This window comes from Symphalangus syndactylus, chromosome 11 (assembly GCF_028878055.3).
Source record: "Symphalangus syndactylus isolate Jambi chromosome 11, NHGRI_mSymSyn1-v2.1_pri, whole genome shotgun sequence".
Classification (NCBI taxonomy): domain Eukaryota; kingdom Metazoa; phylum Chordata; class Mammalia; order Primates; family Hylobatidae; genus Symphalangus; species Symphalangus syndactylus.
The window spans coordinates 102,988,076-103,014,484 of record NC_072433.2 but is presented as its reverse complement, the minus strand read 5'-3'; the positions used below and the strand labels follow the sequence as shown (position 1 = coordinate 103,014,484).

General features: G+C 37.8%; 1 protein-coding gene across 10 annotated transcripts in view; it reads right to left on the bottom strand.

The window, feature by feature from the left end:
- Positions 1-21,024: 21,024 nt before the first annotated feature.
- Positions 21,025-26,409, bottom strand: part of AP3S1 (adaptor related protein complex 3 subunit sigma 1) — a 69,403-nt gene continuing 64,018 nt past the window's right edge. For 6 of the 10 annotated variants that reach the window (XM_055298678.2, XM_055298685.2, XM_055298680.2 and 3 more), the window contains one exon: positions 21,025-21,742. In XM_055298678.2, the coding sequence (XP_055154653.1) occupies positions 21,614-21,742 (129 nt within the window). In that variant the 3' untranslated portion in view covers positions 21,025-21,613. Of the gene's footprint in view, positions 21,743-22,970; positions 23,019-26,409 lie in introns of those variants that run through there. The other 4 variants (XM_055298681.2, XM_055298686.2, XM_055298676.2 and 1 more) reach the window with 3 other exon arrangements.

Below are 26,409 nucleotides of genomic sequence, written 5' to 3'. Positions count from 1 at the left end.
ATGCAGTGGCTCACACCTGTAATCCTAGCATTTTGGGAGTCTGAGGTGGGTGGATTTCTTGAGGCCAGGAGTTCGAGACCAGCCTGGCCAACATGGTGAAACCACGTCTCTACTAAAAAGACAAAAATTAGCCAGGTGTGGTGATGCACGACTGTAATCCCAGCTATTGAGGTGGCTGAGGCAAAAGAATCCCTTGAACCCGGGAGGCAGAAGTTGCAATAAGCCGCAATTGCTCCACTGTACTCCGGCCTGGGCGACAGAGGGAGACTGCCTCAAAAAACAAAAACAAAAAGTGAGTATGAAAATCCTTTGTTACTCATCTGCAACATGAAGGGCTTAGACTCTTGGATTGATCTTGATTATTTGTACCAGTACTAAAATTCCGCAGTTTAAAAATCTAACTCCAGTTAACATAAAATTTTGAAAGGTGAGAGATCTGGCCACCTTTGCTGCTTTGAGGTGTAGGAGAAGAAAAATAAATTTTTCTTCAACCCTCATAGGTTCTTAGTTAGAACAGCTCCCTGTAACAAAAGGCAGATTAACAAGAGAAAAAGAAGCAGATGTGTATTTATATGTATATTTCATATATACATGGGAGACAGCCAGGGAACAAGTAGTTTTCAAAAAGGTGGCTTCGAATACCAGCTAAATAGCATCATCAACAAAGAATAGTACATTTTTAAGTAGGTAGTGACAAGACAAAGTGAAAGGATTTTAAGCCTCCAAGGGCGGCAACGCCTGGAAGGCAAATGAATGGCAGATAAAGGCCACTTAGTAAAGCTCGTCCATATTCATGTTCATAAGGGTCTGAAACCGTCTTCAGCGCTTAACCTTTATTCTCCCTGGTAGAGAAGCAGGCAGGATACATTTTGTCTTTGTGAGTCTATAACCTGCTTTTAGGCGAATAGAGGAAGAGCAAAGAGCTTTCCTGAATCTGCTTCTTCTTCATTGCCTTCAGCTCAGTCCTTCATATTTTAGGGTGAGATATTCTGCTTTTCCACAAAGGGATAGGGAGAAAAGGCAGTGACTCTTCTCAAGATTTGTATTTTTTTCATTTACTCACAACAAACTCCTTATTGCAATTATATTATCCTGAAACAATTATTTTTATCAATTCAGAACCACCTCTGACATTAGGCAGAGCTCTACTGTGAAGTCAGTAGTGTATTGTTTGCTTTTAGGTATGTTTAATTCTTAACTAGAAACTAACTGAGCTCTCCTGGATAGAAGTAGGATCAGGTGAGCATTTCTCCTTCCTGTGGGGGCTGACTGTAAAAGATGTGATGTATCTTAATAGCAAAATTACACAATTAAGGCACTGAGTGTGTATGTGTTCCCACATGAAAAAAAATTAAGCACATCCTTTCTTGTTTTTGTTTTTTCTTTCTTTTTTTTTTAAATCAGCCCTCTCAGATTGATTGTTTTTTGGTTTTGATTATGTAATTAACTGCAATCAAATGTACTGATGGATTATGGTCATTTAGCAAACCTTCTCTTAGACTAAATATTGTGCATATCTTTATAAAATGAAAAGGTATGTTGGCTCCTATTACAATTAGCATATTGTCAGGACAAAAAATTCTTGCTAATTAACATCTCTGTCTCCAACTTCTTCATTTAAAAAGCACAGTGACTTTAATGCTTTAATAGAAATAGCATAATTTAAAAAAATAAGTCAAACAGTTCAGAAAATGCCTACAAAATCCACTATTTAGGTGCAGTGGCCCTTAACTGTGGCGGACAGTGTTACAGACATTTCTCCATGTATATACAGAGAGAAAAATGGATGGAAGGAAAGATGGAGGTATGGATGGATAGAAAAAAGAAGGAAGGAAAGAAACTCATGCCATATATGTGTTCTGGGTTGAAAAATTTTGTTTTTAAATATTTTCTAATTTTTAAATAGTTTTACATTTACAGAAAAGTCACAGAGATAGTACCAAGGGCATAAGGGGACCCTCACAGTTTCTCCTATTGTTAATGTCTCACATTAGTATATTAAATACATTAGTCAGTTAAAACTACTCAATAAATATTGATATACTATAATTAACTAAATTCCACACTTTATTTGAATTTCTTTTCACCTGCTTTTCTTTTTCTGATCCAGGATTCTATCCAGGATACCACATCATATTAATCATTGTGTCTCCTTGGACTTCCCTGGGCTGTGACAGTTTCTCAGACTTTCTTTGTGTTTGATGACCTTGACAGTCTTGAGGGGTAGAAATCAAGGTACTTTGGAGACTGGCCCTCAATTTGTCTATGTTATTCTCATGATTATATTTGGGGTTATGGATTCGTGGGAGGAAGAGAACAGAGATAAATCATCATTCTCATCTTATCATATCAAGGGTACATGCCATGAACACAACTTATCACCAATGCTGGGCTTGATTCCAGGGCTGAGGCAGTGTTTGTCAGTTTTCTCCACTCTTTGTTCCCCCTTCTATACTGTACTCATCAGATGGAAGTCATTGTGTGCAGCCTGGACTTAAGGGACAGGATGTTATGCTTTACCTACTTGAGGGGGACAGTGCATACATATGTTACTCGGAATTCTTTTGTACAGATTTGCCTATTCTCATTTATATATTTATTTATTTATTTACTCAATATGTTTATTTCTGTCAGTATAGACACAAGGATATGTATTTTATTATTTTGGTTATAATCCAATACTGTTATATATTTTGTTGCTCAACTTGTTTCAGCTTTGGCCGTGGGGAGCTCTTTCAGTTGGCTTCTGAGTCCAGGTGTCACATATCCATTGTTTTGTTATTTGAGCATCTCCTTACTTTCTGGCACCATGGGATGCTGCAGGCTCAGCCCTGCCCCAGCTCTAGTATCAGCTATTTCTCCAGTGAGCCCTGTTTCCCTTTACTGTAGAATGGCATCTGGAATACAAGATCTGTGTGCTGGGTGTCCTCATTGCCCTATAGGGTAGCACTTCTTTTTGTTTTGCTTCTTCTAGACCCTGTCAGCTGGCAGAGCAAAGAAACATGTGTATACTAACCAGTGTATATATGTGTATAGGGAAAATTCTCAAACCATGTTCTTCCTCTGTTCTCGCATCACCACAACAATCATCAACAGAGAAGAACATGTCTGTGACCAAATGTGTGTGGGTTTCCCTCACACACCAAGCAGTGGACACCAGCTGGGTATCCTCCCACTCAGTTCTGACATTGTCTACACAGAGATAGCATCAGATCCCACAGGTTGAGGTCTCAGTCCCAATGCCACCTTAATCCTTCTCCTTGAGGTGCAAGTCTGAGGCACCTAGAACATGTGACCAACTGGCTTCAAGTTGGGGTTTCACGACCCCTTCTGGTTTTGACTAATTTGCTAGGCTGACTCACAGAACTCACAGAAACATGTATGTTTACCAGTTTATTACAAAGGATATTTTAAAGGATATAAATAAACAGCTAGAGGAAGGGATACAAAGGGCGAGGTCTGGAAGGGCCCTGAATGCAGGAGGTTTTATCCCCGTGGAGTTGGGGTGCACCACCCTCCCAGCACATGCATGAGCTCTTCACCTTTCTATTGGCCTCTAGGTGTTCAGCTCTCTGGAAGCTCCCCAAAGCCTATCCTTTGGGGTTTTTAATGGAACCTTCATTACAGGCAAAATTGACAAGCATGTAGAAAGGTGATTGGACAAAAAGGGTGTGATCTCATATGTGAGTTCATACACTGACGAGGAAAGCCAGGGAGGCCAGACCTGTTCAGATTTTTCTTGGCCTCTCTGTGCAGCATTCCTTCCTACAGAGTATGGGGCAGGAGCCTCTCTGGAAGCAGGGCCTTTTGATCCACAATCAGATTGGAGTACTGCCTTCAGCAGGCAAGAGGAGGACAGGAAAAGGTGAGAGAGAGAGAGAGGTTCAGTCTCCTGAGGTCTGCAGTGCCCCAAGATTATAACCAAAGACTGTAACAAGTGTAACAAGGGCTATGGGAGTTATGAGCCAGGAACTTTGGACAGAAGACTATTTCATATATGTATGATGATTATATTTATACACATACATAATATATATAACATATATTATGATTATACATAATCATAGTATCACAATAAGCATATGTATAAATAGTTCTATATATATCCAGCTGTATTTATATTCAGCTAAACATGAGTTCCCGCAGATGTCTCCAATTCTAATCCATTACCACATATTTTGTAGATAATACAACTATGTAGAAGTATAAAGAGAACCTGACTTTCCCCTTTTCTACATAACTCACTTTTCCTATCAATTTTCTTATCTTGAAATTTAGCAACTCCAGCAGACCCTATATTGGAGTGAATTTGTGTATATATGGACATATATTTTTTTTCTTGCATCTCATGGGCCTTTCAGCCTGCAGACTCAAGATTTTGTTTACATCTACAAAGTTTATTTTTAAAATCATATTCTTTTTTAAATTTTATTATTATACTTTAGGTTTTAGGGTACATGTGCACAATGTGCGGGTTTGTTACATATGTATCCATGTGCTATGTTGGTTTGCTGCACCCATTAACTCGTCATTTAGCATTAGGTATATCTACTAATGCTGTCCCTCCCCCCTCCCCCCACCCCACAACAGTCCCCGGAGTGTGATGTTCCCCTTCCTGTGTCCATGAGATCTTATTGTTCAATTCCCACCTATGAGTGAGAACATGCGGTGTTTGGTTTTTTGTCCTTGTGATAGTTTACTGAGAATGATGTTTTCCAGTTAAAAATCATATTCTTAAATACATTTGGGGTTCTATTTATTCAGTTCTGTACTTTAGAAATACTAACTGTGTGACTGTTGAAAGTTCCTTTATCTATCTTCCAAAACTATCATATTCTCTGGAATCAATTTTTATGTCCTTTGTTTGTTTCTGTCTCATTGTATGATTTTTCTTAAGCTCATTTTTTCTTTCTTTCTTCCTAATCTTTCTTTCTTCCATTCCTCCCTTCCTTCCTGCATCTCTTCTAAAGTATAATTATTTTTTCTTTTATTTCTTTTTGAGTTATCCAGGTCTTTTTATTTTCTTCTCTCTTATGTTCTTTAAATTCTCACGTCTGTTCTCCGAGTTCTCTTTTTAGAGAAATCATGCTATCTAACATTTCTTTGAAACTCTACAGGGCTTAATTAATTCCTATGTCTTTGAGCGCATTTTGCTCTTTTCCTCTTTCCTTTTTTTGGTGGTATCTATGTATATATGTCATGTTATTCATTTAAAATCATTGCTTATACTGTCAACTGGGGTCAAAAAATAGTGTGAGGTGGGGTAAGTGAGTGAACTAGAGCAGCTGTCTTCTTTGTATCAGATTATTTCAATAATAACTTATTTTATTTCTTTTGGAAGCATGTCTTTTTTTAATTTTTAGATGTTAGCATTCAAGAGGCAATGTGGCTCCCCAAGCTTTAAGACCCAGGCTCTGTGTGCTGGTATCCGAAGAGCAGGTCTTCAAATGTGGATTCATGTGATCTCCCCAGACAAGGAGGCTTGATGTGGGTGAGGATGGCACATCAGCAAAGCTCTCCTTCAGCCCCATGGCCTGGCGTCCTGTGGTTCCTAAACTGTCTCGAGGGATTCCCTGCTTCTCCCCTGGACCATCTACATCCTTAGGCATGACCACATTAAAAGATTTTTTTAGATAAACCTTTCTACAACATAACAATTCCTTGCAAGGAAATGTTTCCAGCTAAATATCTTAGAAGGTAGGTTTAATTTTCACTTTTCTCCCTCGCTTTGCTTTCACAATATTTCAAGCATGCTTTAAGTTTGTGGCCTGGACTTAAGACCATTTCTTTATTTTATTGAAGATAGAGGGTTTTTTGTTTTGTTTTGGTTTGGTTTGCAGCGGTGGGAAGATCTTTTTGTTTCTGTCCTATTATTGTTAGATTTTTGAGTGAGTTTTGAGGAGAATGGTGTACAAAGAATGCTTATTCAATTATGTTTAACTGGAATACATAATTATTTCTTAAGTATTTCTTTTCCAAATTGATGAAGCTAGATATTTCAAACATTGGTTGAATATGCATTTATCAAAAAAAAAAATTGTCAATGTACTTAAAAGCTTTCAGGAAATAACATCAGAACTTTTCAGCCTAATTTTCAAGGCCTAGTTTGCTTCTCAAACAACACACCCACCACTCCCTCTCTGCAGCCTTCCACTCCTGAAAGCCTGACCTTTACTTCCTTTAATAAGCCAATTCATTCCATTCCAGCTCCTGTACTCTTGCTTACCTAATGCCAGGTGATCTAATATATACGACCAGCCCTGAAATAAGTATGGTGATTTAGCTTGTTAGTTATTTTTTTTATTTTTTGAGAAGGAGTCTCGCTCTTTCACCCAGGCTGGAGTGCAGTGGTGCAATCTCGGCTCACTGCAGCCTCTGCCCCCCGAGGTTCACACCATTCTCCTGCCTCAGCCTCCCGCGTAGCTGGGACTACAGGCGCCCGCCACCTCGCCCGGCTAATTTCTTGTATTTTTTTAATAGAGACGGGGTTTCACCGTGTTAGCCAGGATGGTCTCGATCTCCTGACCTCGTGATCCGCCCGCCTCGGCCTCCCAAAGTACTGGGATTACACGCGTGAGCCACCGTGCCCGGCCCTTGTTAGTTATTTTTTACATTCACTTGATGAAAGTGGATTAAATGAGGAGAAAAGTCTGTTGTAAAGGTTACCACAAAATTGTTTCTATTTGGCTGCAAACTCTGGGATTCCTGCATTGAAAACTTTGATGATCATCAAACCAGAGACAGGTAGGCAGCATCCTCCCTGCTTTGCAAATGGAAATTGAATCCCTGGGTTTTTAATATTCCTGCCGGACTGTTAACGTACAGGGAACTCTCGTGGAGAGTCTACATTCTTTGTAAATTAATAAACCCTCTATTGAGGATACTTTCATCTTTGTAGATGCAGCCTACAGAATACAATAAAGCATTTCATTTTTATTTGGTAATGTGATCTTTATTGAGCAATGAATCCTTTGTATATAAGTCAGAAGTTTACTGAATAAAAAGGAAATGTCTTAATAGTAAGCACTTGTATCATCACGGCATAAATAAGCTTTGAAGTTTCACATTAAGAAATTTGTTCTACTATATTTAGTGGTACTGAAAAGTAATGGAGGGATCTACAAAGCAGACAAGCTTTAGGAAAACATTTTAAGGTTTTTGCAGTATAATTTAAATTTAATTTTAACAGAAGAAGGAATTCTTTGGGATTTTTTACTTGGGGTGAATAAAAGCAAGCATGCAAGTGCTAGGTCAAAAGACATGGCATTTAATGTTGGAGAGTAAGTACTATTGCTTCACAGGCCTTTCAAAGATAAGCCTTGTGGCTAAACATTGCATAAACTTGACCTTGGCTCACAGATTTTAGCTTCCATACTTTACTTTTCCCATCTCAAAAGAATAACCAGTCGTGATTATCATGACTGCACTATTAGGAATGACTAACACCATTTTTCCTGTTTATGTACCCTATTGGGTCATATTGTCTTTAGGAACAATGGATAACTGTGTGTGATGCCGGTGACTCCTTGGCCATCAGTGGAACACAGTCAGTCTGAACTTGCATGCATGCCACATGAATGTTCCAGATCGCCATATGCAGCTGCGACACTGGTCAAAGCAGCATGTCATGTTTCTAATAAGCCTGTATGTTATTATAATACAGAACATACAGTCATAATACAGAACAGGTCACTTACCTTAGTTTGCACTTGCTGCCCTTTGTAGTCAGCTCCTTCCCTTATTCCCAACCTTTGATAACCACTGTTCTTCATCCCTATAGTTTTGTCTTCTCCAGAATATCATCTAAAAGGACTCATGCGATATGCAGCCTTTGGGGTCTGGTTTATTTCAATTAGCAAAAATGCATTTGAGATCCCTCCATGTTGTTGGATAAAAACACTTAATATTCATATTCATATACCACACCTGCATAGTTTAGATTCTGCTCTGGTGAATCCCTCGAATACTGTTATTAGTTTTTTTATTGCTGTATAACAAATTACTATAAACTTACAGGCTTAAAACAATTCCCATTATAACCTCAAAGTTTCCATGGATCTGGAATCCATCCTCTGTCTAAGGTCTCACCAAGTTGCAACCAATGTTGTCCAGGGCTACAATCTCACCTGAGGCTCATGGTCCTCTTCTAAGCTCATTGGCTGTTGGCAGAATTCCACCATAGGACCAAGGTCGCTGTTGTCTTGCTGGCTATCGGCTGAGCATCTCTCTCCCCTCCTCAGCTATCTCAGGCTGCTGCTTCCTGCCATGCGGCCCACTCTACAACATAGCTATTTGCTTCTCCGAGGCTAGCAAAAGTATGTCTCTCTTGCTTCAAATCTCTCCCTGCCCCAAATGCTTGGACCCTACCCTTTTTTTTAAAACTTGCCTGATTAGACTGGATCCACCCAGGAAAATATTCCTCTTTGTTAATTCAAAGTCAACCGGGTAGGAACCTTAATTACATCTACAAAAATCACTTTACCTTTGCCACGTAATGTAATCTAGTCACAGAAGTAAAGTCGTATCACATTCCCACATATTGCCCACACAACGGGGAGGGGATTATTCAGGGTTTGTACACTAGGATGCAGGGATGTGGGGGACTATCTTAAACATTCTATGTATCATAATATCCTACTCCTTCCTACCAATTTAAATGCTTCTCAAAATCTCTCTCACATCTCACTTCTTTACAAAGTCTTTCAATGCTCATTTTCGTAGCTAACAAAATTGAGTCTCAGAGAGTATATGACAATGACTCCACCGATTAACACAGAGCCAGTACCACAGACTTATTTCACCTTTGTAGCCCTCACTTTCTACATAGCAAAGGTAGGAGTTTAATGTGAAAATTTATCAGGTTTCCCTGGAGCTAACAGCTATAGATGCAAATGGGATGGCTCCGCGATGAGAAACTGGGCAGGTCACTGTGGGGGAACAGAGCAGTTCAACTTTCATCTTATTCACATATTGTCATACCAAGTAAAATTGTGTGTGAACCAAAATTTCAAGAGCTTCAGAAAAGGAGCTTGAACACCAGTGATTTAGCCTAGCCTCATCTTATGGATTAGAAACATAAGGACCTTTCTTACTCAACATGTCCAATTCTGGGAAGTGAGATGAAAGCCTTAATTGAGGGGTTGATTTGAGTCAGTACAGAGAACAATGGCCTTCTCACAAAAGTAGAGCACAGATTAGGTGTGAAGATGTCCATGTCTTAATTCTTTGAATTTGTAAGTGTTGTTTTACATGCTAAAAGGTGCTTGGCAAAAGTAATTCAGTGAAGGATCTTCAGATGGGGAGATTACCTTGGGTTATCCTGGGGGGTTCTATGAAATCACAGGAGGCCCTAGAAGAGGGAGGCAGAAGATCAGAGAAAAGGAAGACAACATAAAGAGCAGCAGAGAGAGATTTGAAGATGCTATACTCCTGACTTGGAACATGGAGAAAGGGGCCATAAGCCAGGGAATGTAAGGAACGCAGCTCTAGAAACTGGAAAAGACAAGGAAAATATTCTCCCCTGGAGCCTCCAGGAACCAGCCTTTCATTTTGCCTTTAGAGCAGTGAAACTGATTTTAGATTTCTGACCTTCTGCAAGAGAATAAATTTGTCTTGTTTCAAGCTGCTAAACTTGTAATAATCTGTTTCAGCAATAGGACACTGATACGTTAGGCATTAGGAGCGAAGTGTATGTCCAGGGGATATGTTAAAATAGAACAGGGATTCTCACACTTTTTTGAACGCAAGTTTTGATAAGGAATACATTTTACATCAATATCCAATATAGTCAGAGGCATGTGAACCAGAGCAACTCCATCGTGAACAGGAGCTGAGTAAAATGAGGCTGAAACCTACTGGGCTGCATTCCCAGACGGTGAAGGCATTCTAAGTCACAGGATGAGATAGGAGGTCAGCACAAAATACAGGCCATAAAGACCTTGCTGATAAAACAGGTTGCAGTTGTTAGATATGAGTTCTAAATTTCTTTTCAAGGAATCAATATGTCAGTATGTTCAATTCTTTGCCTTCTACTTTTAAACTGAACTTCCTCGTAAAGCAACCTTTTTCGATTACCTGCTCCACCCTGACTAATTCCAATTATCTACTCCACCCTGACTCATTCTGATTACCTACTCCACCTTGACTCATTCCAATTACCTGCTCCACCCTGACTCATTCTGATTACCTGATGCACCCTAACTCATTCGGATTACCTGATGCACCCTGACTCATTCCGATTACCTGATGCACCCTGACTCATTCCGATTATCTGCTCCACCCTCACTCATTCCGATTACCTGCTCCACCCTGACTCATTCCAATTACCTGATGCACCCTGACTCATTCCGATTACCTGATGCACCCTGACTCATTCCGATTACCTGCTCCACTCTGACTCATTCCAATTACCTGATGCACCCTGACTCATTCCGATTACCTGCTCCACCCTGACTCATTCCGATTACCTGATGCACCCTGACTCATTCCGATTACCTGCTCCACTCTGACTCATTCCAATTACCTGATGCACCCTGACTCATTCCAATTACCTGCTCCACCCTGACTCATTCCGATTACCTGATGCACCCTGACTCATTCCAATTACTTGCTGTGTCATAACAATTTTTCCCGCCAAACCACTCACCCTGTCACTCTCTTTAAATTAGCCAATCAGAATTAGTTTAGCCTGTGAGGTCTAACCCTGGCCAATAGCAGAACAACACAGCAGCAGCGGCCACGTGCGTCAGTGATAAGAACCTCTTCTCCTCCCTTGTCCAAGTGTGTGCTCATCATTGCTGCATCTGTAAGGGTGCACCCTTCTGTAGAAGTACCTTGCCTTGCTGAGAATTAAAAACAAACATTTATATTCAAGTACTATTTCTTTTGTGGCACTGAAACTTTATAACACAGTAAAAGAGCCAGCCAAAACCCACCAAAACCAAAATGGCAACGGGAGTGACTTCTGCTCGTCCTCACTGCTACAATCCCACCAGCACCATGACAGTTTACAAATGCCATGGCAACATCTGGAAGTTACCCTATATGGTCTAAAAAGGGGAGGCATGAATAATCCACCCCAAATAACCATAAAAATGGGCAACCAGCGGCCCCCGGGGCTGCTCTGTCTATAGAGTAGGCATTCTTTTATTCCTTTACTTTCGTAATAAACTTGCTTTCACTTTGCACCACGGACTCTCCCTGAATTCATTCTTGCACGAGATCCAAGAACCCTCTCTTGGGGTCTGGATCGGGACTCCTTTATGGTAACAATATGAATAAACATACAGTTGTGCACACACACAGAATAAAAAATCTTGCCAATCACTATTATTCCACAAAATGTATTGATATTTTCTGTATTATTTTATTCTATTCCATTATTTCATTTTTTAAAAAATACTGGTTAGGATCCACTAAATAGATTGCATAATCCCTTGCATAATCCCCTAGTGAGTATCTAACACTGGCATTCAAGGAAGAGAGTAGACTCTGAGAAGTGTAGACTGGGATCCAGCTGAAAGGGGCTTTAAATGTCAGACTCTTGACAGCATATGATAAATGCCTCTTAGTAGCTCATAGTTGGTGCCACTGCCATCAGCGCCCTAACAAAGTACAGACTATATACCAAGTGTTTCTCTAGAACTCTGAATTCTCTCTGTCAGCAGTTCTCAATTGAGGTTGTCTTTGCAACCCAGACTCATTCCAATTACCTGCTGCACCCTGACTCATTCCGATTACCTGCTCCACCCTGATTCATTCCGATTACCTGCTCCACCCTGACTCATTCCAATTACCTGAAGCACCTTGACTCATAGTTGTCATAACAATGTTGGGCAGTGTCTGGAGATATTTTTGCTATTACAACTTGGAGGGGAGGCTGTTGTTGGCATCTAGTGGGTAGAAATCAGGATGCTGCTGCTAATCATTCTGCAATGCGCAGGACACCCCCCAACAACGATGAATTATCCAGCCCAAAATGTAAGCGCACAGATTGAAAGATCCTGCTCTGGCTGGATCTTCTCACAGTCAGTTGTATCTAGCAGTAGTTCAACATCTTTTGAAATCCTTCCCCAGCTGTGTCCTCCCTGTGCTCCAAAACTATGCCTCTCCTACCTGTTGTAAAACATCACAAGCTCTTATGAATTAGGCTTTTGATAAGTGATGGCTGCATTAAAAAGAGTTGATTATATAGTGAATCTGAAAGTGGTGATTGTGGATATGTGCAAAAGATCATCTTGGCACACGGTGGCCTGTTCCGGGTTGCCACTGTCAGTCATCTAAACAAGCAAATCTGCAAATTGTTTCAAATCTCCGGAACTACAGGGTAGCTAATTTCTGTCATCTAAACATGAATTTTAGGTTAGTAGATTTTACTGCAATCACATTTAAAGTACATTTAAAGATCATTTGAACAGGGCATAGGTAGTACTGGTCCAGTGAAAACTGAAAAGATAATGACATCCACATTATAAAGCTGTTTAGAAGCTCTTTTTGCTCAAAAAATAATTTTGCCAGTGTCTCTAATCCTATGTGGTCCATTGTAGGGCACTAGAAAGCAGCTTAAAGGTAGAAGGAATAGTCAGTAACCAGCGTCTGTTGTTTCTACAAATAACTAGCATAAAATATACCACAGGTTTGGGAAATAATATCTAATTAAAGCCAACATGGGACAACTTGCTGGGAGGCCCAGGCCACATTCACAGGGCCAGCTCATTGGAGTGGGGGTGGGGATAGAGTGGTGGTGGTGGTTAGTGTCAAAGGATGGAATATGAAAATAATCTATTTTAGCCTCCATATTGAGGGGAGGGGTCTTTGAAAAACAAATGTAGCACGTATTGCTAATAATTCTAGAATAAAGCATTTTTAGGTTCGTATATAGTATCTCTTCTAGTTTCACTGGAACATGAAAGAACCTATAAAAATAAACTCCAGGAAGTGGAAGATAAACTACAAAGGGAGTTTTAAATGTAATAATTAGAACCTCTGCCCCTTCAAACTAAAATAGCTTTACTGTGGAAAATACTCTGATCTTAATTTCTATGTTGCAATATGTAGTCTCTCCCCAACCCTAAGAGAGACTGGCGTGGTGGTGAGGAAAGGTCTTAGCACACCAAAATTTGGGAGCTTGAATAGTTAAGAACGGTATCAGAGAGAGAAGGTTCCAGATAAGCATGTTCCAAGGAACAAAGACTTGAAAGTGAAAAACTATTTACTAACCAGTGACTTGTTCCTTCTGTATTTGTATGGTCTTACTGCTGAAGCAAAGGCATATAAGTTAAAAAAAAAAAAAAAAAAGCTGCAGTTTTATGAAATGCTGAACTTCTTTGTGTTTGGTACATGCTAAGCACTCTATATGGCGTGTAATCATCACAATAGTTCTATGAGGTAAGTACCACTGGCATTCCTATTTACAGATGAGAAAACAGACTTACAGAGATTATTTGGTTTAATTAAAAGACCAAACTAGGTTTAGAAATCAGGTGTTTTGACTCTAGAAGCCATGTAATTAATCACCCTCAGACATGCAGTACATGGAATTATTTCAAGCACTGACAACAGTTTGTTTTATGATGGGCTCAAAGTAAAGGGAATTGTTAAAGTGTGGATGGTTGAAATGTTGGATATCAGTGAGTTTCTTTTTCTTTTCTTTTTCTTTTTTTTTTTTTTTTTTTTGAGATGGAGTCTTGCAGTGATGCCAGGCTGGACTGCAGTGGCGTGATCTCTGCTCACTGCAACCTCTACCTCCTGGGTTCAAGCGATTCCCCTGCCTCAGCCTCCTGAGTAGCTGGGACTACAGGCGCCCACCACCATGCCCAGCTAATTTTTTGCATTTTTTAGTAGAGACAGGGTTTCACCATGTTGGCCAGGATGGTCTCGATCTCCTGACCTCATGATCCACCTGCCTTGACCTCCCAAAGTGCTGGGATTACAGGCCTGAGACACCACACCCAGCCGTCAGTAAGTTCCTTTTTATCTTTTTCCCAATCCTATTCATTTTACTACATACTTAGTAAAATACATTTAAATTTTGAAAATGTACCCTCTAAAAACTGAGAGCAGAGCAAATGTTTGATATAATAAATACCTTTCTATACAAATAAACAAAGAAGTGCTATATAAATATAGAGTTCCCAAATGAAGTCATGGGGTATGTGTCATATGTGTATTTTTAATTTTTTTAAATTTCCACAGAACTTGACTTTTAAAAAAAAGTAGTAGTACGTTACATTCCCACTATCAAAATATGAGAGTTCACATTAACCCATTATCTTTTCGAGTACTAGATGTTGTCATCTCTTCTAGTTTTTGTCAATATGACAGGTGAAAATAAAATCTAATTGTTCACTTGCATTCCTTGACTACTAGTGAGGTTAAGTATCTCTATATATTTATTGGCCACTGAGATATAGTTTTCTATGACTTGTCTATTTCTATCCTTCGCATATTATTAGATTATCTTTTTCTAATTTGTGAGCTCTTGGTATATCAGAAATATCAACCTTCCTTTTCAAATTATACTAATTAGTATGCAGGCCCACAAAAAATATCTTAAACCTTGCTATATACTATAGCAAGATAAAGCTTGCTCTTTTTGGGCATTCTACATATGCTGAAAAGGACTTCTAAAAGCTACAATATCTGGTTCATATTTATCCTGACATTCTGTAAGCCTAGCTGTCTTAAAATATCAATTTCTGGACATTTGGGTTGGTTCCAACTCTTTGCTATTGTGAATAGTGCCGCAATAAACATACGTGTGCATGTGTCTTTATAGCAGCATGATTTATAGTCCTTTGGGTATATACCCAGTAATGGGATGGCTGGGTCAAATGGTATTTCTAGTTCGAGATCCCTGAGGAATCGCCACACTGACTTCCACAATGGTTGAACTAGTTTACAGTCCCACCAACAGTGTAAAAGTGTTCCTATTTCTCCACATCCTCTCCAGCACCTGTTGTTTCCTGATTTTTTAATGATGGCCATTCTAACTGGTGTGAGATGGTATCTCACTGTGGTTTTGATTTGCATTTCTCTGATGGCCAGTGATGAGGAGCATTTCTTCATGTGTTTTTTGGCTGCATAAATGTCTTCTTTTGAGAAGTGTCTGTTCATGTCCTCTGCCCACTTTTTGATGGGGTTGTTTGTTTTTTTCTTGTAAATTTGTTTGAGTTCATTGTAGATTCTGGATATTAGCCCTTTGTCAACAACGATAGACTGGATTAAGAAAATGTGGCACATATACACCATGGAATACTATGCAGCCATAAAAAATGATGAGTTCATGTCCTTTGTAGGGACATGGATGAAACTGGAAAACATCATTCTCAGTAAACTATCGCAAGGACAAAAAACCAAACACCGCATGTTCTCACTCATAGGTGGGAATTGAACAATGAGAACTCATGGACACAGGAAGGGGAACAACACGCTCCGGGGACTGTTGTGGGGTGGGGGGAGGGGGGAGGGACAGCATTAGGAGATACACCTAATGCTAAATGACGAATTAATGGGTGCAGGAAATCAACATGGCACATGGATACATATGTAACAAACCTGCACATTGTGCACATGTACCCTAAAACCCTAAAGTATAATAAAAAAAAAAAAAAAAAAAAAAAAATATCAATTTCTGAAAGAGCCTCCCTCTCACCTCAATTTTATCAAACATTGAAGTTACTTTCAAGTAAAAAGCTATTTCTACTAATATAAAGATTGAAATTACAATTGCCCCTTGAACATGGGTTTGCATTGCACAGATGCACTTATACACGGGTTTTCTTCCACCTCTGCCACCCCTGAGACAGCAAGACTCCTCTCCTCCTCAGCCTGTTCAATATAAAGACAATGAGGATGGACACCTTTACGATGATCCACTTCCACTTAATGAATAGTAAATATATTAATATATTTTCTCTTTCTTACGATTTTCTTAATGTTTCTTCTCTATTTTATTGTAAGAATATAGTATATAATACATTTAACATACAAAATATATGTTAATCAATTGTTTAGGTTATTGTTAAGTCTCTGGTCAAGTAGGCCATTACTTATTCTTGAGGAGTCAAAATTATATGCAAATTTTAGGCTGTGTAGGGGGTCAGTGCCCCTAATGCCCATGTTGTTCAAAGGTCGACTATCAATAAACTTACAAAATAATCAAGATAAATAATAACGTAACCCTACATTATATTTCTCAAATTTACTAAAATGTGTTTATTTTTTAAGTTTAATTTAAATTAATTTATTTTTTAAGACAGAGTCTTGCTCAGTCACCCAGGCTGGAGTACAGTGGCATGATCTTGGTTCACTGCAACCTCCGCCTCCTGGGTTCGTGAGATTCTCCTGCTTCAGCCTTTCAAGTAGTTGGGACTACAGACGTGCGCCACCACACCTGCTAATTATTTTTGCTAGAGATGGGGTTTCACCACGTTGCCCAGGCTTGTCTCAAATTCCTGACCTCAAGTGATCTGCCCACCTTGGTCTCCCAAAGTGCTGAAATTACAAGCGCAAGCCACCACACCTGGCCATGTTCTTTTTTAAAGAGCCACCTTTCCTTGAAATCTTCATTTTCCTGTTTCAATCTAGGCTAATTGTCCGTTAGGTCTGCCTATGGTTCTAAGCTATGGTTCTAAGATTCACCATCCTGTGACTTTCCTTCATCTTTCTCCTGTGCCGTATCTATTGGTTACTGGATCTCCTGATTTTCAAAAATAATGTATTCCTTTACTTTGGTGGTGCCAATCTTTCAGTAGCTTTCTGAGAAAGAGAGCATGAGAAATGCATTTTTTGAGACTTTGCATGTATGAAAACATACTCATTATAACTAGATATACACCTGAAAATTTTTCTGGCACACAATTTTGGGTTTAAAATGATTTCTCCTCAGAATTTTGAAGTCATTTCTTTCTCCTTGTCTTTTGGCTTCAGTGTTGATTCTTGATCTTCTGTGAATTGCCTTTTCCCTCCCTATCCACAGATTTTAGAATCTTTTAGAATCGCAGTGATGTCCCTTGGTGCTGTGGTCTGAATGTGTGTGCCCCTCAAAATCTGTATGCTGAATCCTAATCTCCAATGCAACAGTACTAAGAAGGGGAACCTTTAGGATGTAATTAGGTCATAAGATGGGAACCCTCATGAATGAGATTACTGCCCTTATAAAAGAGGCCTGAGGGAACTCATGTGCCCCTTCCTCATGTAAGAACGCAACAATAAGGCGCCTTCTATGGGAAATAGGCCTCACCAGGCACTGCTGGTGCCTTGGTCTTGAATTTCCACCCTCCAGAACTGTAGAAATAAATTTCTGTTGCTTATAAGCTACCCAGTCTATGGTATTTTGTTATAGCAGCCAAAATGGACTGCTAGACAGTTGGTATGGTCCTTTTTTTCATTCATTGCTAGGCAGCCTAATGGGCCCTTCAATCTGAAAACTCATGTTCTTATGATCTAAACAATCTTTAAAAAATTTTTTCAGAGGGAAATTTTCTTCCCTGTATTTTCTATGTTCTCCCCATCCCTCCCCCTGAATTTCTACTGGTCAGATATGGAATTACTTGAAGTGATCCTTTAATTTTACCTTTTATATTCCATCCATTTGTCTTTTTATTCTACATTTCAGAAATCCTCTCAACTTTATCTTCCAATCTTCCCCTTAAATATTCAATTTTATAATATTTTATATTATATCCAAAAACTTCATTTAGTTCCCATGTTCCTTTTTTGCTCTTATTCTTGATCTATTTCCCTGTGTGTCGTTTAGCCTGGGTTTCCTGAAAGCAGAGCCTGTGACAAACACTTATGCACAGAGAATATTTGGGAAATGTACTCCCAGGAAGGTGTACAGGATATGAACTAAACAAAGAAGGGGGGGGGAATTTTTCTTAAAAACGACATATTAGGGAGTTGGTTACTGCTCCAGGCAACTAATTTTCAATCCCATGGGACTTACTGAGAAAGACTTTTGAAATACTCTCAACTGTCTGCTAAGGTATACAACAGAAGTATTTATTGCACTCACAGGAGTCAGAATGGTGTTAAATTTCCCTCATCTCCAAATTGTACATACATAAGTACCAAAAGGGTTCCTACATTTCAGCTGGGGTGAAGAGAAGGTCCAAGGCAGAAAGCAGGAGGTTATACCTTGGGCCAAAAACAAGGCAATATCCAGCTGTAGTTGAGCAAAGCTGGTCAAGACTATGAAGAATTAGTTACTACAGCAGTGGCCGAAGTGGTGGGCCAAAAAGATTCTGAAGAGGTGTCTAATACAGCAGGGGATAAGTGATGATAACTTTTAATTTTAAGATGTTTTCGTATTAGTTTATGTTGTTTGTTTTGGCCTCTACCTTTCATGTTAAAAGCTCTCCTCAAATGTTTGGTGATTTTTGGCTTTCTGCTCATGTGTGAGGCCCCTAAACACCTGACTAGACGCTCTGCATACATGGGAGAAGCTTTTCAACGAGGGGCTTTAGTGGAGGATGATACGGATGGTCCACATCAATGGGCAAGCTTAAAACATCATTAACTGTAGGTCTTTTCTTATGGGCTAATCTCCCTAGGGAAGAACATGCTAGAATCTCCTGCTTGTGGACAGGGTAGAGTAGAGTATAAGCCTGGCTACTAACAGTCTAGGAGCTGAGAGACAAAGTGGGCTGAGGTCCCACTGTTGAGAAGGTATTTAGGGTAATCTCCAGGCTCTTAGATCAGGGGTGAATGAGAGACAATTGCTAAGGTTTGTGATATGGTGTAGGGGATATGAGAGTCTATCTGCTTTGATTTATATGACAATTTGATAACTGATAATTCTATTCACAGTTCCATTAGTACCTCTACTTCCTAAAGTCTTTCGGGATTCTGTGGTGCAAATCCACATGCTTTCATGATTATTCCAGTGCTAACTTAAATTCCAGCTTTCTCAGGTTTGCTCACTCATATACTACGCATTCATAAGCTTTCCAGCTTCAAAAATTTTGTAGCTATTATCACCTGTCTGATCCTTTTTGTCCATTTGGGTCTATGTCATTTAACACAAATTCTTTACTGTCAGTTTAGTGTGGTTTGAAAAAGAACAAATGTGAATGTGTTTAATAATGTACATTTAACCAGAAGTTTATGCCTTGTTACTTTCCAAAATATCAGAAAGTTTAAAAGCTAATATCCCTTATTGTGTATTGCCCATGAATAAACATTGTGAGAGATGGACAATAGGAACATTAAAGAGCTCACTCTCCCTCTTGCCCATTTTGCTATTGGCTCCTTGCTGTTTCTCAAACATCCCAAGCACGCCCCTGCCTCTGGGCCCTGCCATCTGCTACTTGCTATGTGGATTTACTCTTGCTCCACAATTTCCCATGATGCCTTCCTTATCTCCTTCAGGTTTTTGTTCAAATGTTTCTTCATCAGAGATGCCTCCTCCTACCTATTCTATAAATCATAGCAACAGCCCAGCTCCTACCCCCTAACCCTACTACTCCCTATCTTTTACGCAGGTTTACTTTTATCCATAGCACTTATCACCTCCTGACATATCATACATTTATTGTTTCACCACACATGAATTTATGTCCCAACAGAATCTAGTTTGTTCCCTGCTTTATCCTAGTACCCAGAACAATGCCTGGTACATAGCTAATGCTAAGTATTTGCTGCAGGAAAGAAAAGAGGGAGAGAGAGGAGATGAGAGAATGGAAGGGGAGGAAGGATGGTTGGTTATTGGGGCATTCTATTTGATAGAATATAATGGGAGATAAAACACACTTTTGACTGTTTCTTGAAGTTAAAATACGGTCTGGCCCAGAGGTTTCCCTAATTTTGGCATATCCTAACCAAACCAACACTCAACCTTCCTATAATTTGTTTCCCCAAAAACAAAGAGAAAAGGAAAAGGGTGGGGTGGTGGTGAGGGGAGGGGGTACTGCTAGGCACTCTGTGTTACTGATATTGCTCCATAAAGACACAGATGGCCGGGCGCGGTGGCTCACGCCAGTAATCGCAGGACTTTGGGAGGCTGAAGCGGGCGTATCACAAGGTCAGGAGATTAAGACCTTCCTGGCTAACATGGTGAAACCCCATCTCTACTAAAAATACAAAAAATTAGCTGGGCGTGGTGGCGTGTGCCTGTAGTCCCAGCTACTCGGGAGGCTGAGGCAGGAAAATGGCATGAACCCAGGAGGCAGAGCTTGCAGTGAGCCGAGATTGCGCTGCACACTGCACTCCAGCCTGGGCGACAGAGCGAGACTCCATCTCAAAAAAAAAAAAAAAAAAAAGACAGGGACTTGGGGGCGCACAGTAAACACTTATTAAACATTGTCAAATGACTAAAGACCAGGGACCTCCTGAAATGCTCTACTTTGCATAACCTTTCTCTAGGACTTTTTCTTATCTCTGAGCTGATGGAAATCCCAATAATCACAGATTACAGTTCCTGCTACCCTAACACGCTGGAGAGCTTAGAGACAGACTAATTTTATTCAGAAAACAATAAAGTAACTTTTCTTATATCTTAGGGTTGTTGGAGTAAAATTCATACATGTTGCAAGTCTATGGAAGTGTTTCAAAGAGAACATTTGAGGAAGGAGAACTAGAACTGTAAGGAAAACCTTAGTCTAACTGGAAAAGTAACCTCACTCACAGTTCATGGAAGACCAAATAAAATGTAGGCCAGTTATAAGAAACTAGAATATGTGAGTGTTAGGACTTAACATTAGTTTAACTTTAGGATGAAACAGACTAGTACAGCCCCAAGGGTTTTTGTATTCAAAATCAATTAGGTATTTGCTGAAATTATTTTTTACCATCTGGGCAAGAAGGAACAAGAGGCAAGGCTTAAAGCTATTTGTATAAAAAAGATTTTACATTTTCTCAATAACATTTTACAAAGATTTTCGCACCCCACTCCAGATCTCATCTTGCGCAATATGCCTAAGATACACTGCTCTTGATTTGTGAAATAATTGAGTTTCAGAATAATTTACTGAGTTTCTGAATATTAAAAACATGAGTATAAAATAAATTGACATTAACAGCTGCTTAATAGTGATAAAATATACTTTTATTTACTTTGTTGAGTCAGAGGGTTGTAAAAAAAATTATTGCTAAAGTAGATATCAGGCAAACAGAAAGGTGCTTTAGAAGTCCATTTACCTTGGAGTTTATTTAAACTAAGAGAAAAAAGTCATAATGTTTTCATGCAATACATACTTGGTTCTTTAAATAACAATTGTGTGACAAATAGCAGAAGGAATTAAGGAATGCTGCACTTGTGATCCATACAAAACACCAACATTTTAGGTTGTACATAATTAGAGAAATATCTGAAACACTTTTTAAAACACCGTAGTAGCCAATACATAGAGGCATGCCGTAGGTGGGCACAGGAATGCAGTTTAGAAAAGAAAAAAAAAATCACATAGGACTACTCAATTTCTTTAAAATCACTGAGCAAGAAAAGCAACATTGAACTTTCATACTGATTTTACACAACTTCTATACAGTACCTTGACTTAAATCCAAGAGCAAAAGTTAAGACTCTCCTCCTCTATTTTTGGTAAACAACTGCATGGTAAACTTAGATGACTCTTCCCCCTGGATTTTACCTGGGAGTGGCCTTTTTACATTTTTATTTAAAAGAGGGCAGGTTTGGCACTTTTATACTGATGTCACCAATGTTAATATTTCTTGGGATCTCAGGAAGATTCATATTCTTTACAGCTGATACAGCACGGGCTGGAGCTCCCGCTAAGCCAGCCTGTATACAGAAGCAAATAAAAGAAAAAGAAAATGTACAACTCAGGTGTAGCTCATCATAAAACACTTACAATGGAAGACAATGATAAAAGATTTTCATATAACAAGCTTAGGGACCAGATGGTAGTTTGAATTTGTATGGAATGGTTACTTTGAAATACTAATCTATAAAGAGAAAACAGTGACACATTAAAAAATACAGTGAACACATGCGATGATAACAATGTAAAGATTTAAATACAAATTAATGTGCACTACCACATAATATTCACATAAAACCTAAATCTTCACCTACATCTTGATTTAACTGACATATAGCATGAAGCATGATTTACATTAGTTTCCTTATTAAATATCTCTTGCAATGATTGTGATAGATTTTCTTTTGCTTTTAAAATGGCATTTATTACCAATATGTGCTGTGAAATAAAAATTGCAAGTAATAGATCATGCTTGTTTAATTTCTTTACTTCGGGATAAACCCTTAAAACATTTTAAAACAATAAAATTAGTTTTTTAAATTGTGAGGGCTCTTTTAAACTTTTCTAAGAAAGTTCTAGGACATTAAAAAAATAGGCTTTTAAATAAAGCCTCAATCCAAAGAATATAGTTCTGCCTAAAGATGAAACTACACGAACGGGATCATTCCAACCCTTTGATGCATTAGTAAAAATATAATGATTAAAAATGTTTTGTCATATAGCATAGATTCAGGAACATATATTCAGCTTACAGCTTACAAATTTAGAGAAAGAAAAGCATAAATGCAAGAGGTAGTAAATATAAATAAATGAATTCTAAAATTTCCAGTAAGTACCACTACTGCATAATATTTGGCTTTCCTATTAGTAGGAACATTTGTAATTTGTGAAATAATTTTAAAAGAAAATATGCTTACAAATAAAAGAAAAATGCATATATATCATTTTTCTCACCTACATTAACAGCCTTCATATTTGAGGTTTAATTTATATACCAACTACATTTCATTACTTTTTATTCAGGCTATGTAATAAAGCAAAGTCAACAAAGACATCTGAGTTCAGTGGCATCATTTTGTACAAAAATAGACGACAAAAACGAATCTTCCACTTTGATTAGATTATATAAGGCAATGTCCATAAAATTAGAAACACTAGCTTTAAGGTCCCTTTTCATAATTTTAGTTTTCTTTTCTTATGTAATCCTACCTTTGTTAATTAAAATAAAAATAATAATAAAGCTGTTACCTGAGAAAAATCTTGACTGATACAAAATAGGCCAGTGTAAACTATTTGCTAAATAAAGGATACAAACATTGTTAAGCAATGAAATAAAAGTCATGGATTATCAATTCAGAATTGGAAATAATAGAAAAATTAGTAGAATAGTATTAATAATAAGTATATTCTACACAGGCAATGATAAGGGTGATACAAATGAATAACTCCATACCCAATTAAATATTGAATAGGGCTGGAGAATTTTTATAATTTAATGGATATTAGTTATTTTTGATGTACAACTAAAAATGTGATTGACCTCTATACTTATACCTACCTGAAGCAATGAAGTTTTTGTTATCCCCCCTTCCTTCCTGCTCCCCCAGAGATATTGGAGATACAACTAAATAATAATTAAGGCAGCATGTATAATATCTGAAAGGGTCTTTAATTTGATCATTTCACGTTAAAGGTCTAGCTACGAAAATTTACAGTGGGTTGGGATCAAAGAAGAATTCAATTCAAAGAGGTTTATCATCTTTTGGCTTTCTTTTACCAGGAAGTATGTTGTCTACTAAGGAAGAAAAATTTACAAAATTGCAGACATCCTGGAGGTAGTATCATTTTTTAGACAGGAGGATTTTGTAATTTTTCTAGTTAAAAGACCAATTGGCCACTATTTTTACTTTGGAATTTCCATAAAGAAGACAAATGATGAACTGACTATAGAAAAGTATTGACAAAATATTTGAGTATAAATATTTTAAAGACGTGAATTATTAAGGGATTTTATTGCGAGAGAAACTGTGTGTGCGTGTGTGTGTATCTGCGTATTTTATTGGACACTATGGTTTACACTTATAAATAGTAAACATAATGTTTTCAGTATTAAATGTACATGAAGCTCTCTTTTCCATAATATCCTGTACCATGAACAGCTAAACTAAAGCAAAAAATAAAAAAATAAAAAAAATTTAAAAACGCATCCTGTTAAATTTCATTAGATTGAGTTGTATCTTTGTGACCAAAGATGGTGTCGACTGTTGGCTGCTAACGAGAATACATAAAGTCAATATAGCAATTGATTTAAATAGCATATTTGTGCTTAATATGTAAAACGAAAAGAAGTTTCTAAGTACAACAAACTACAATTCTTCTAAACATAAGCAGCAAGCCATAGACATGCAAAAGATGGGAACTATTCAGAACACGCAAATGAATTAGGAGAATCAAATTATTTCTCAAGCATGTTCAATACTTTTGTGTAGTATGCCATGAATTTAAATGGTAGGAAAATTTAAAATTGTAATATGTACTTTAAGTTTTAATTAAACTAACGTTTTAAAAAGAAATCATATTATGCAAAATATAAAATGTGAGAAAATATGATAAGGACAATTGATCAATAGATGTTTAAACCAGCTAGCAATGTTTATATATAAAAATTTAGGGCTAAAAAAAAAAAGACTTTATGTCACTCAGTCAACACCAGAATGGCTATAAAACAAATTTCATTTTCAGACATTCATGAAAGTGGTGCCTGAAACATTTTTATTAAAACATAAAATGCAAAGTAACTTTCCATTAGGGAATCAGTTTGCTGACACGGAGGTATGAAGTAATTTTCATCTTGGTTAAGATTTTTTTTTTCCAGTAAGATACATTCAAAGCAACAAAATAACTTTTACTAACACTTAACTTTTCAATGCTAAAACTTACAGAAATTGTTTACTTGACTTGTTAGCAGTACAGTAGTCCCCCCTTACCTGCAATTTTGCTTTCCATGGTTTTATTTACCCGTGGTTAACTGTGGTCTGAAAACAGCTGTGTACAGTACAATATTGTGATAGAGAAAGGCCTCAATCACATAACCCCCCCCACTTTTTTTTTTTTTTTTTTTAGAGACAGGGTCTCACTCTGTCACCCAGGGTGGAGTGAGTGATGCAATCATGGCTCACTGCAGCCTCGAACTCCTGGGCTCAAGTGATCTTCCCATCTGTCTCCTGAATAGTTAGAACTACAGGTGTATCCCACCATGCCTAGCTAATGTAAAAAATATACACTTGTAGAGACGGGGTCTCACTGTGTTGCCCAGACTGGCTCAAATTCCTGGCCTCAAGTGAGTCTTCTGCCTTGGCCTCTCAAAGTGTTGGTATTATAGGTGTGAGCCAGTGCGCCTGGTCTCACATGGCTTTTATTGCATTATACTGTTATAACTGTTCTCTTTTATTATTAGTTGTTAATCTCTCACTGTGCCTATTTTATAAATTAATTTTTATCGTATGTATATATGTATAGGAAAAAACATAGCATATATAAGGTTCAGTAGTATCCACAGTTTCAGGCATCCACTGGGGGTTTTGGAATGTACCCAACACAGGTAAGGGGGGATTACTGTAAATACATTTTTAAACGTAAAAGTAAGATATTTCTGACAGTACAACATAGTTCTTGAAGATTTAAGATTATGTAGTTGACACATAGCAGAAATAAAAAGAATGAAATTCTACTGGAGAAATAACTTGTTTCCATCTATGTTATACTTGAGCACCACCATGGCAGGTAAAACTGCAGCGACTACACCAATAAAAGCAAATATATGAATCTAAAGCAGTTAAGAATATGAACTGGATGAAAGAATGAAGTACAGTATATAAAGGAATGATCATGTTTTCTCTCCCATGAGATTAAATAAATTAACAGAATTAAGAGAAAGAAAACAAAATGAAGTCTGCAAGTATACCAAAATGAGGCCAAACAGATAAAGACTTATACAGACATACTCTTGGAAATTTCAAGCACTTGAATCACAAAGATAGTAATGGATGGATATGATTTGTTTTTGATTTTGTTTTTAAATTGCCAGACCCAAAAATAAACAAAATATGTGCAAGCAAAACTGAAAAAGCAGCATTACTAAAATATATTTCAAAGACCCTGAAAGCTCCCTTTTCCTCATGCAATAAACAATCAACTTTCTTGAAGGGAAAAGGAAAGTAATATAGTAATCTTGTTATTTATTTCATCTAAGACATAAAATACCATCCTACCATCTTAAAATATCTTTTTTTTTTAAGTTTGAAACACAGCATAATAAGATGGTAGTTGGAACAATTTGTACATATTAAAACCTTTACCCACCCTTCCTGCTGGAAGTTGCTATATGCACATTCATAATTTTGACCTAACAGCAAAGTGAAAGAACACCAACATTAATAAACACAATATTAAATGGTTTCAGACTCAAAATCATTAACAAAATAATGGCAGATTTTGAAAGCATGTTTTTGAGCAAAAAAGAAAATGTCAATAGTTTAAAAAATTTCTCAATATGAGGTAGAATAACTTTTAATCTAGGGGTATATAATAGGCTTGTTCTTTGTTTTAATGGCAGTGCTTTAATACTGCAATTATAAACATTTAGATAAGCTCATGACAATTCTCTAGTGAGCAATAACTATGGTGT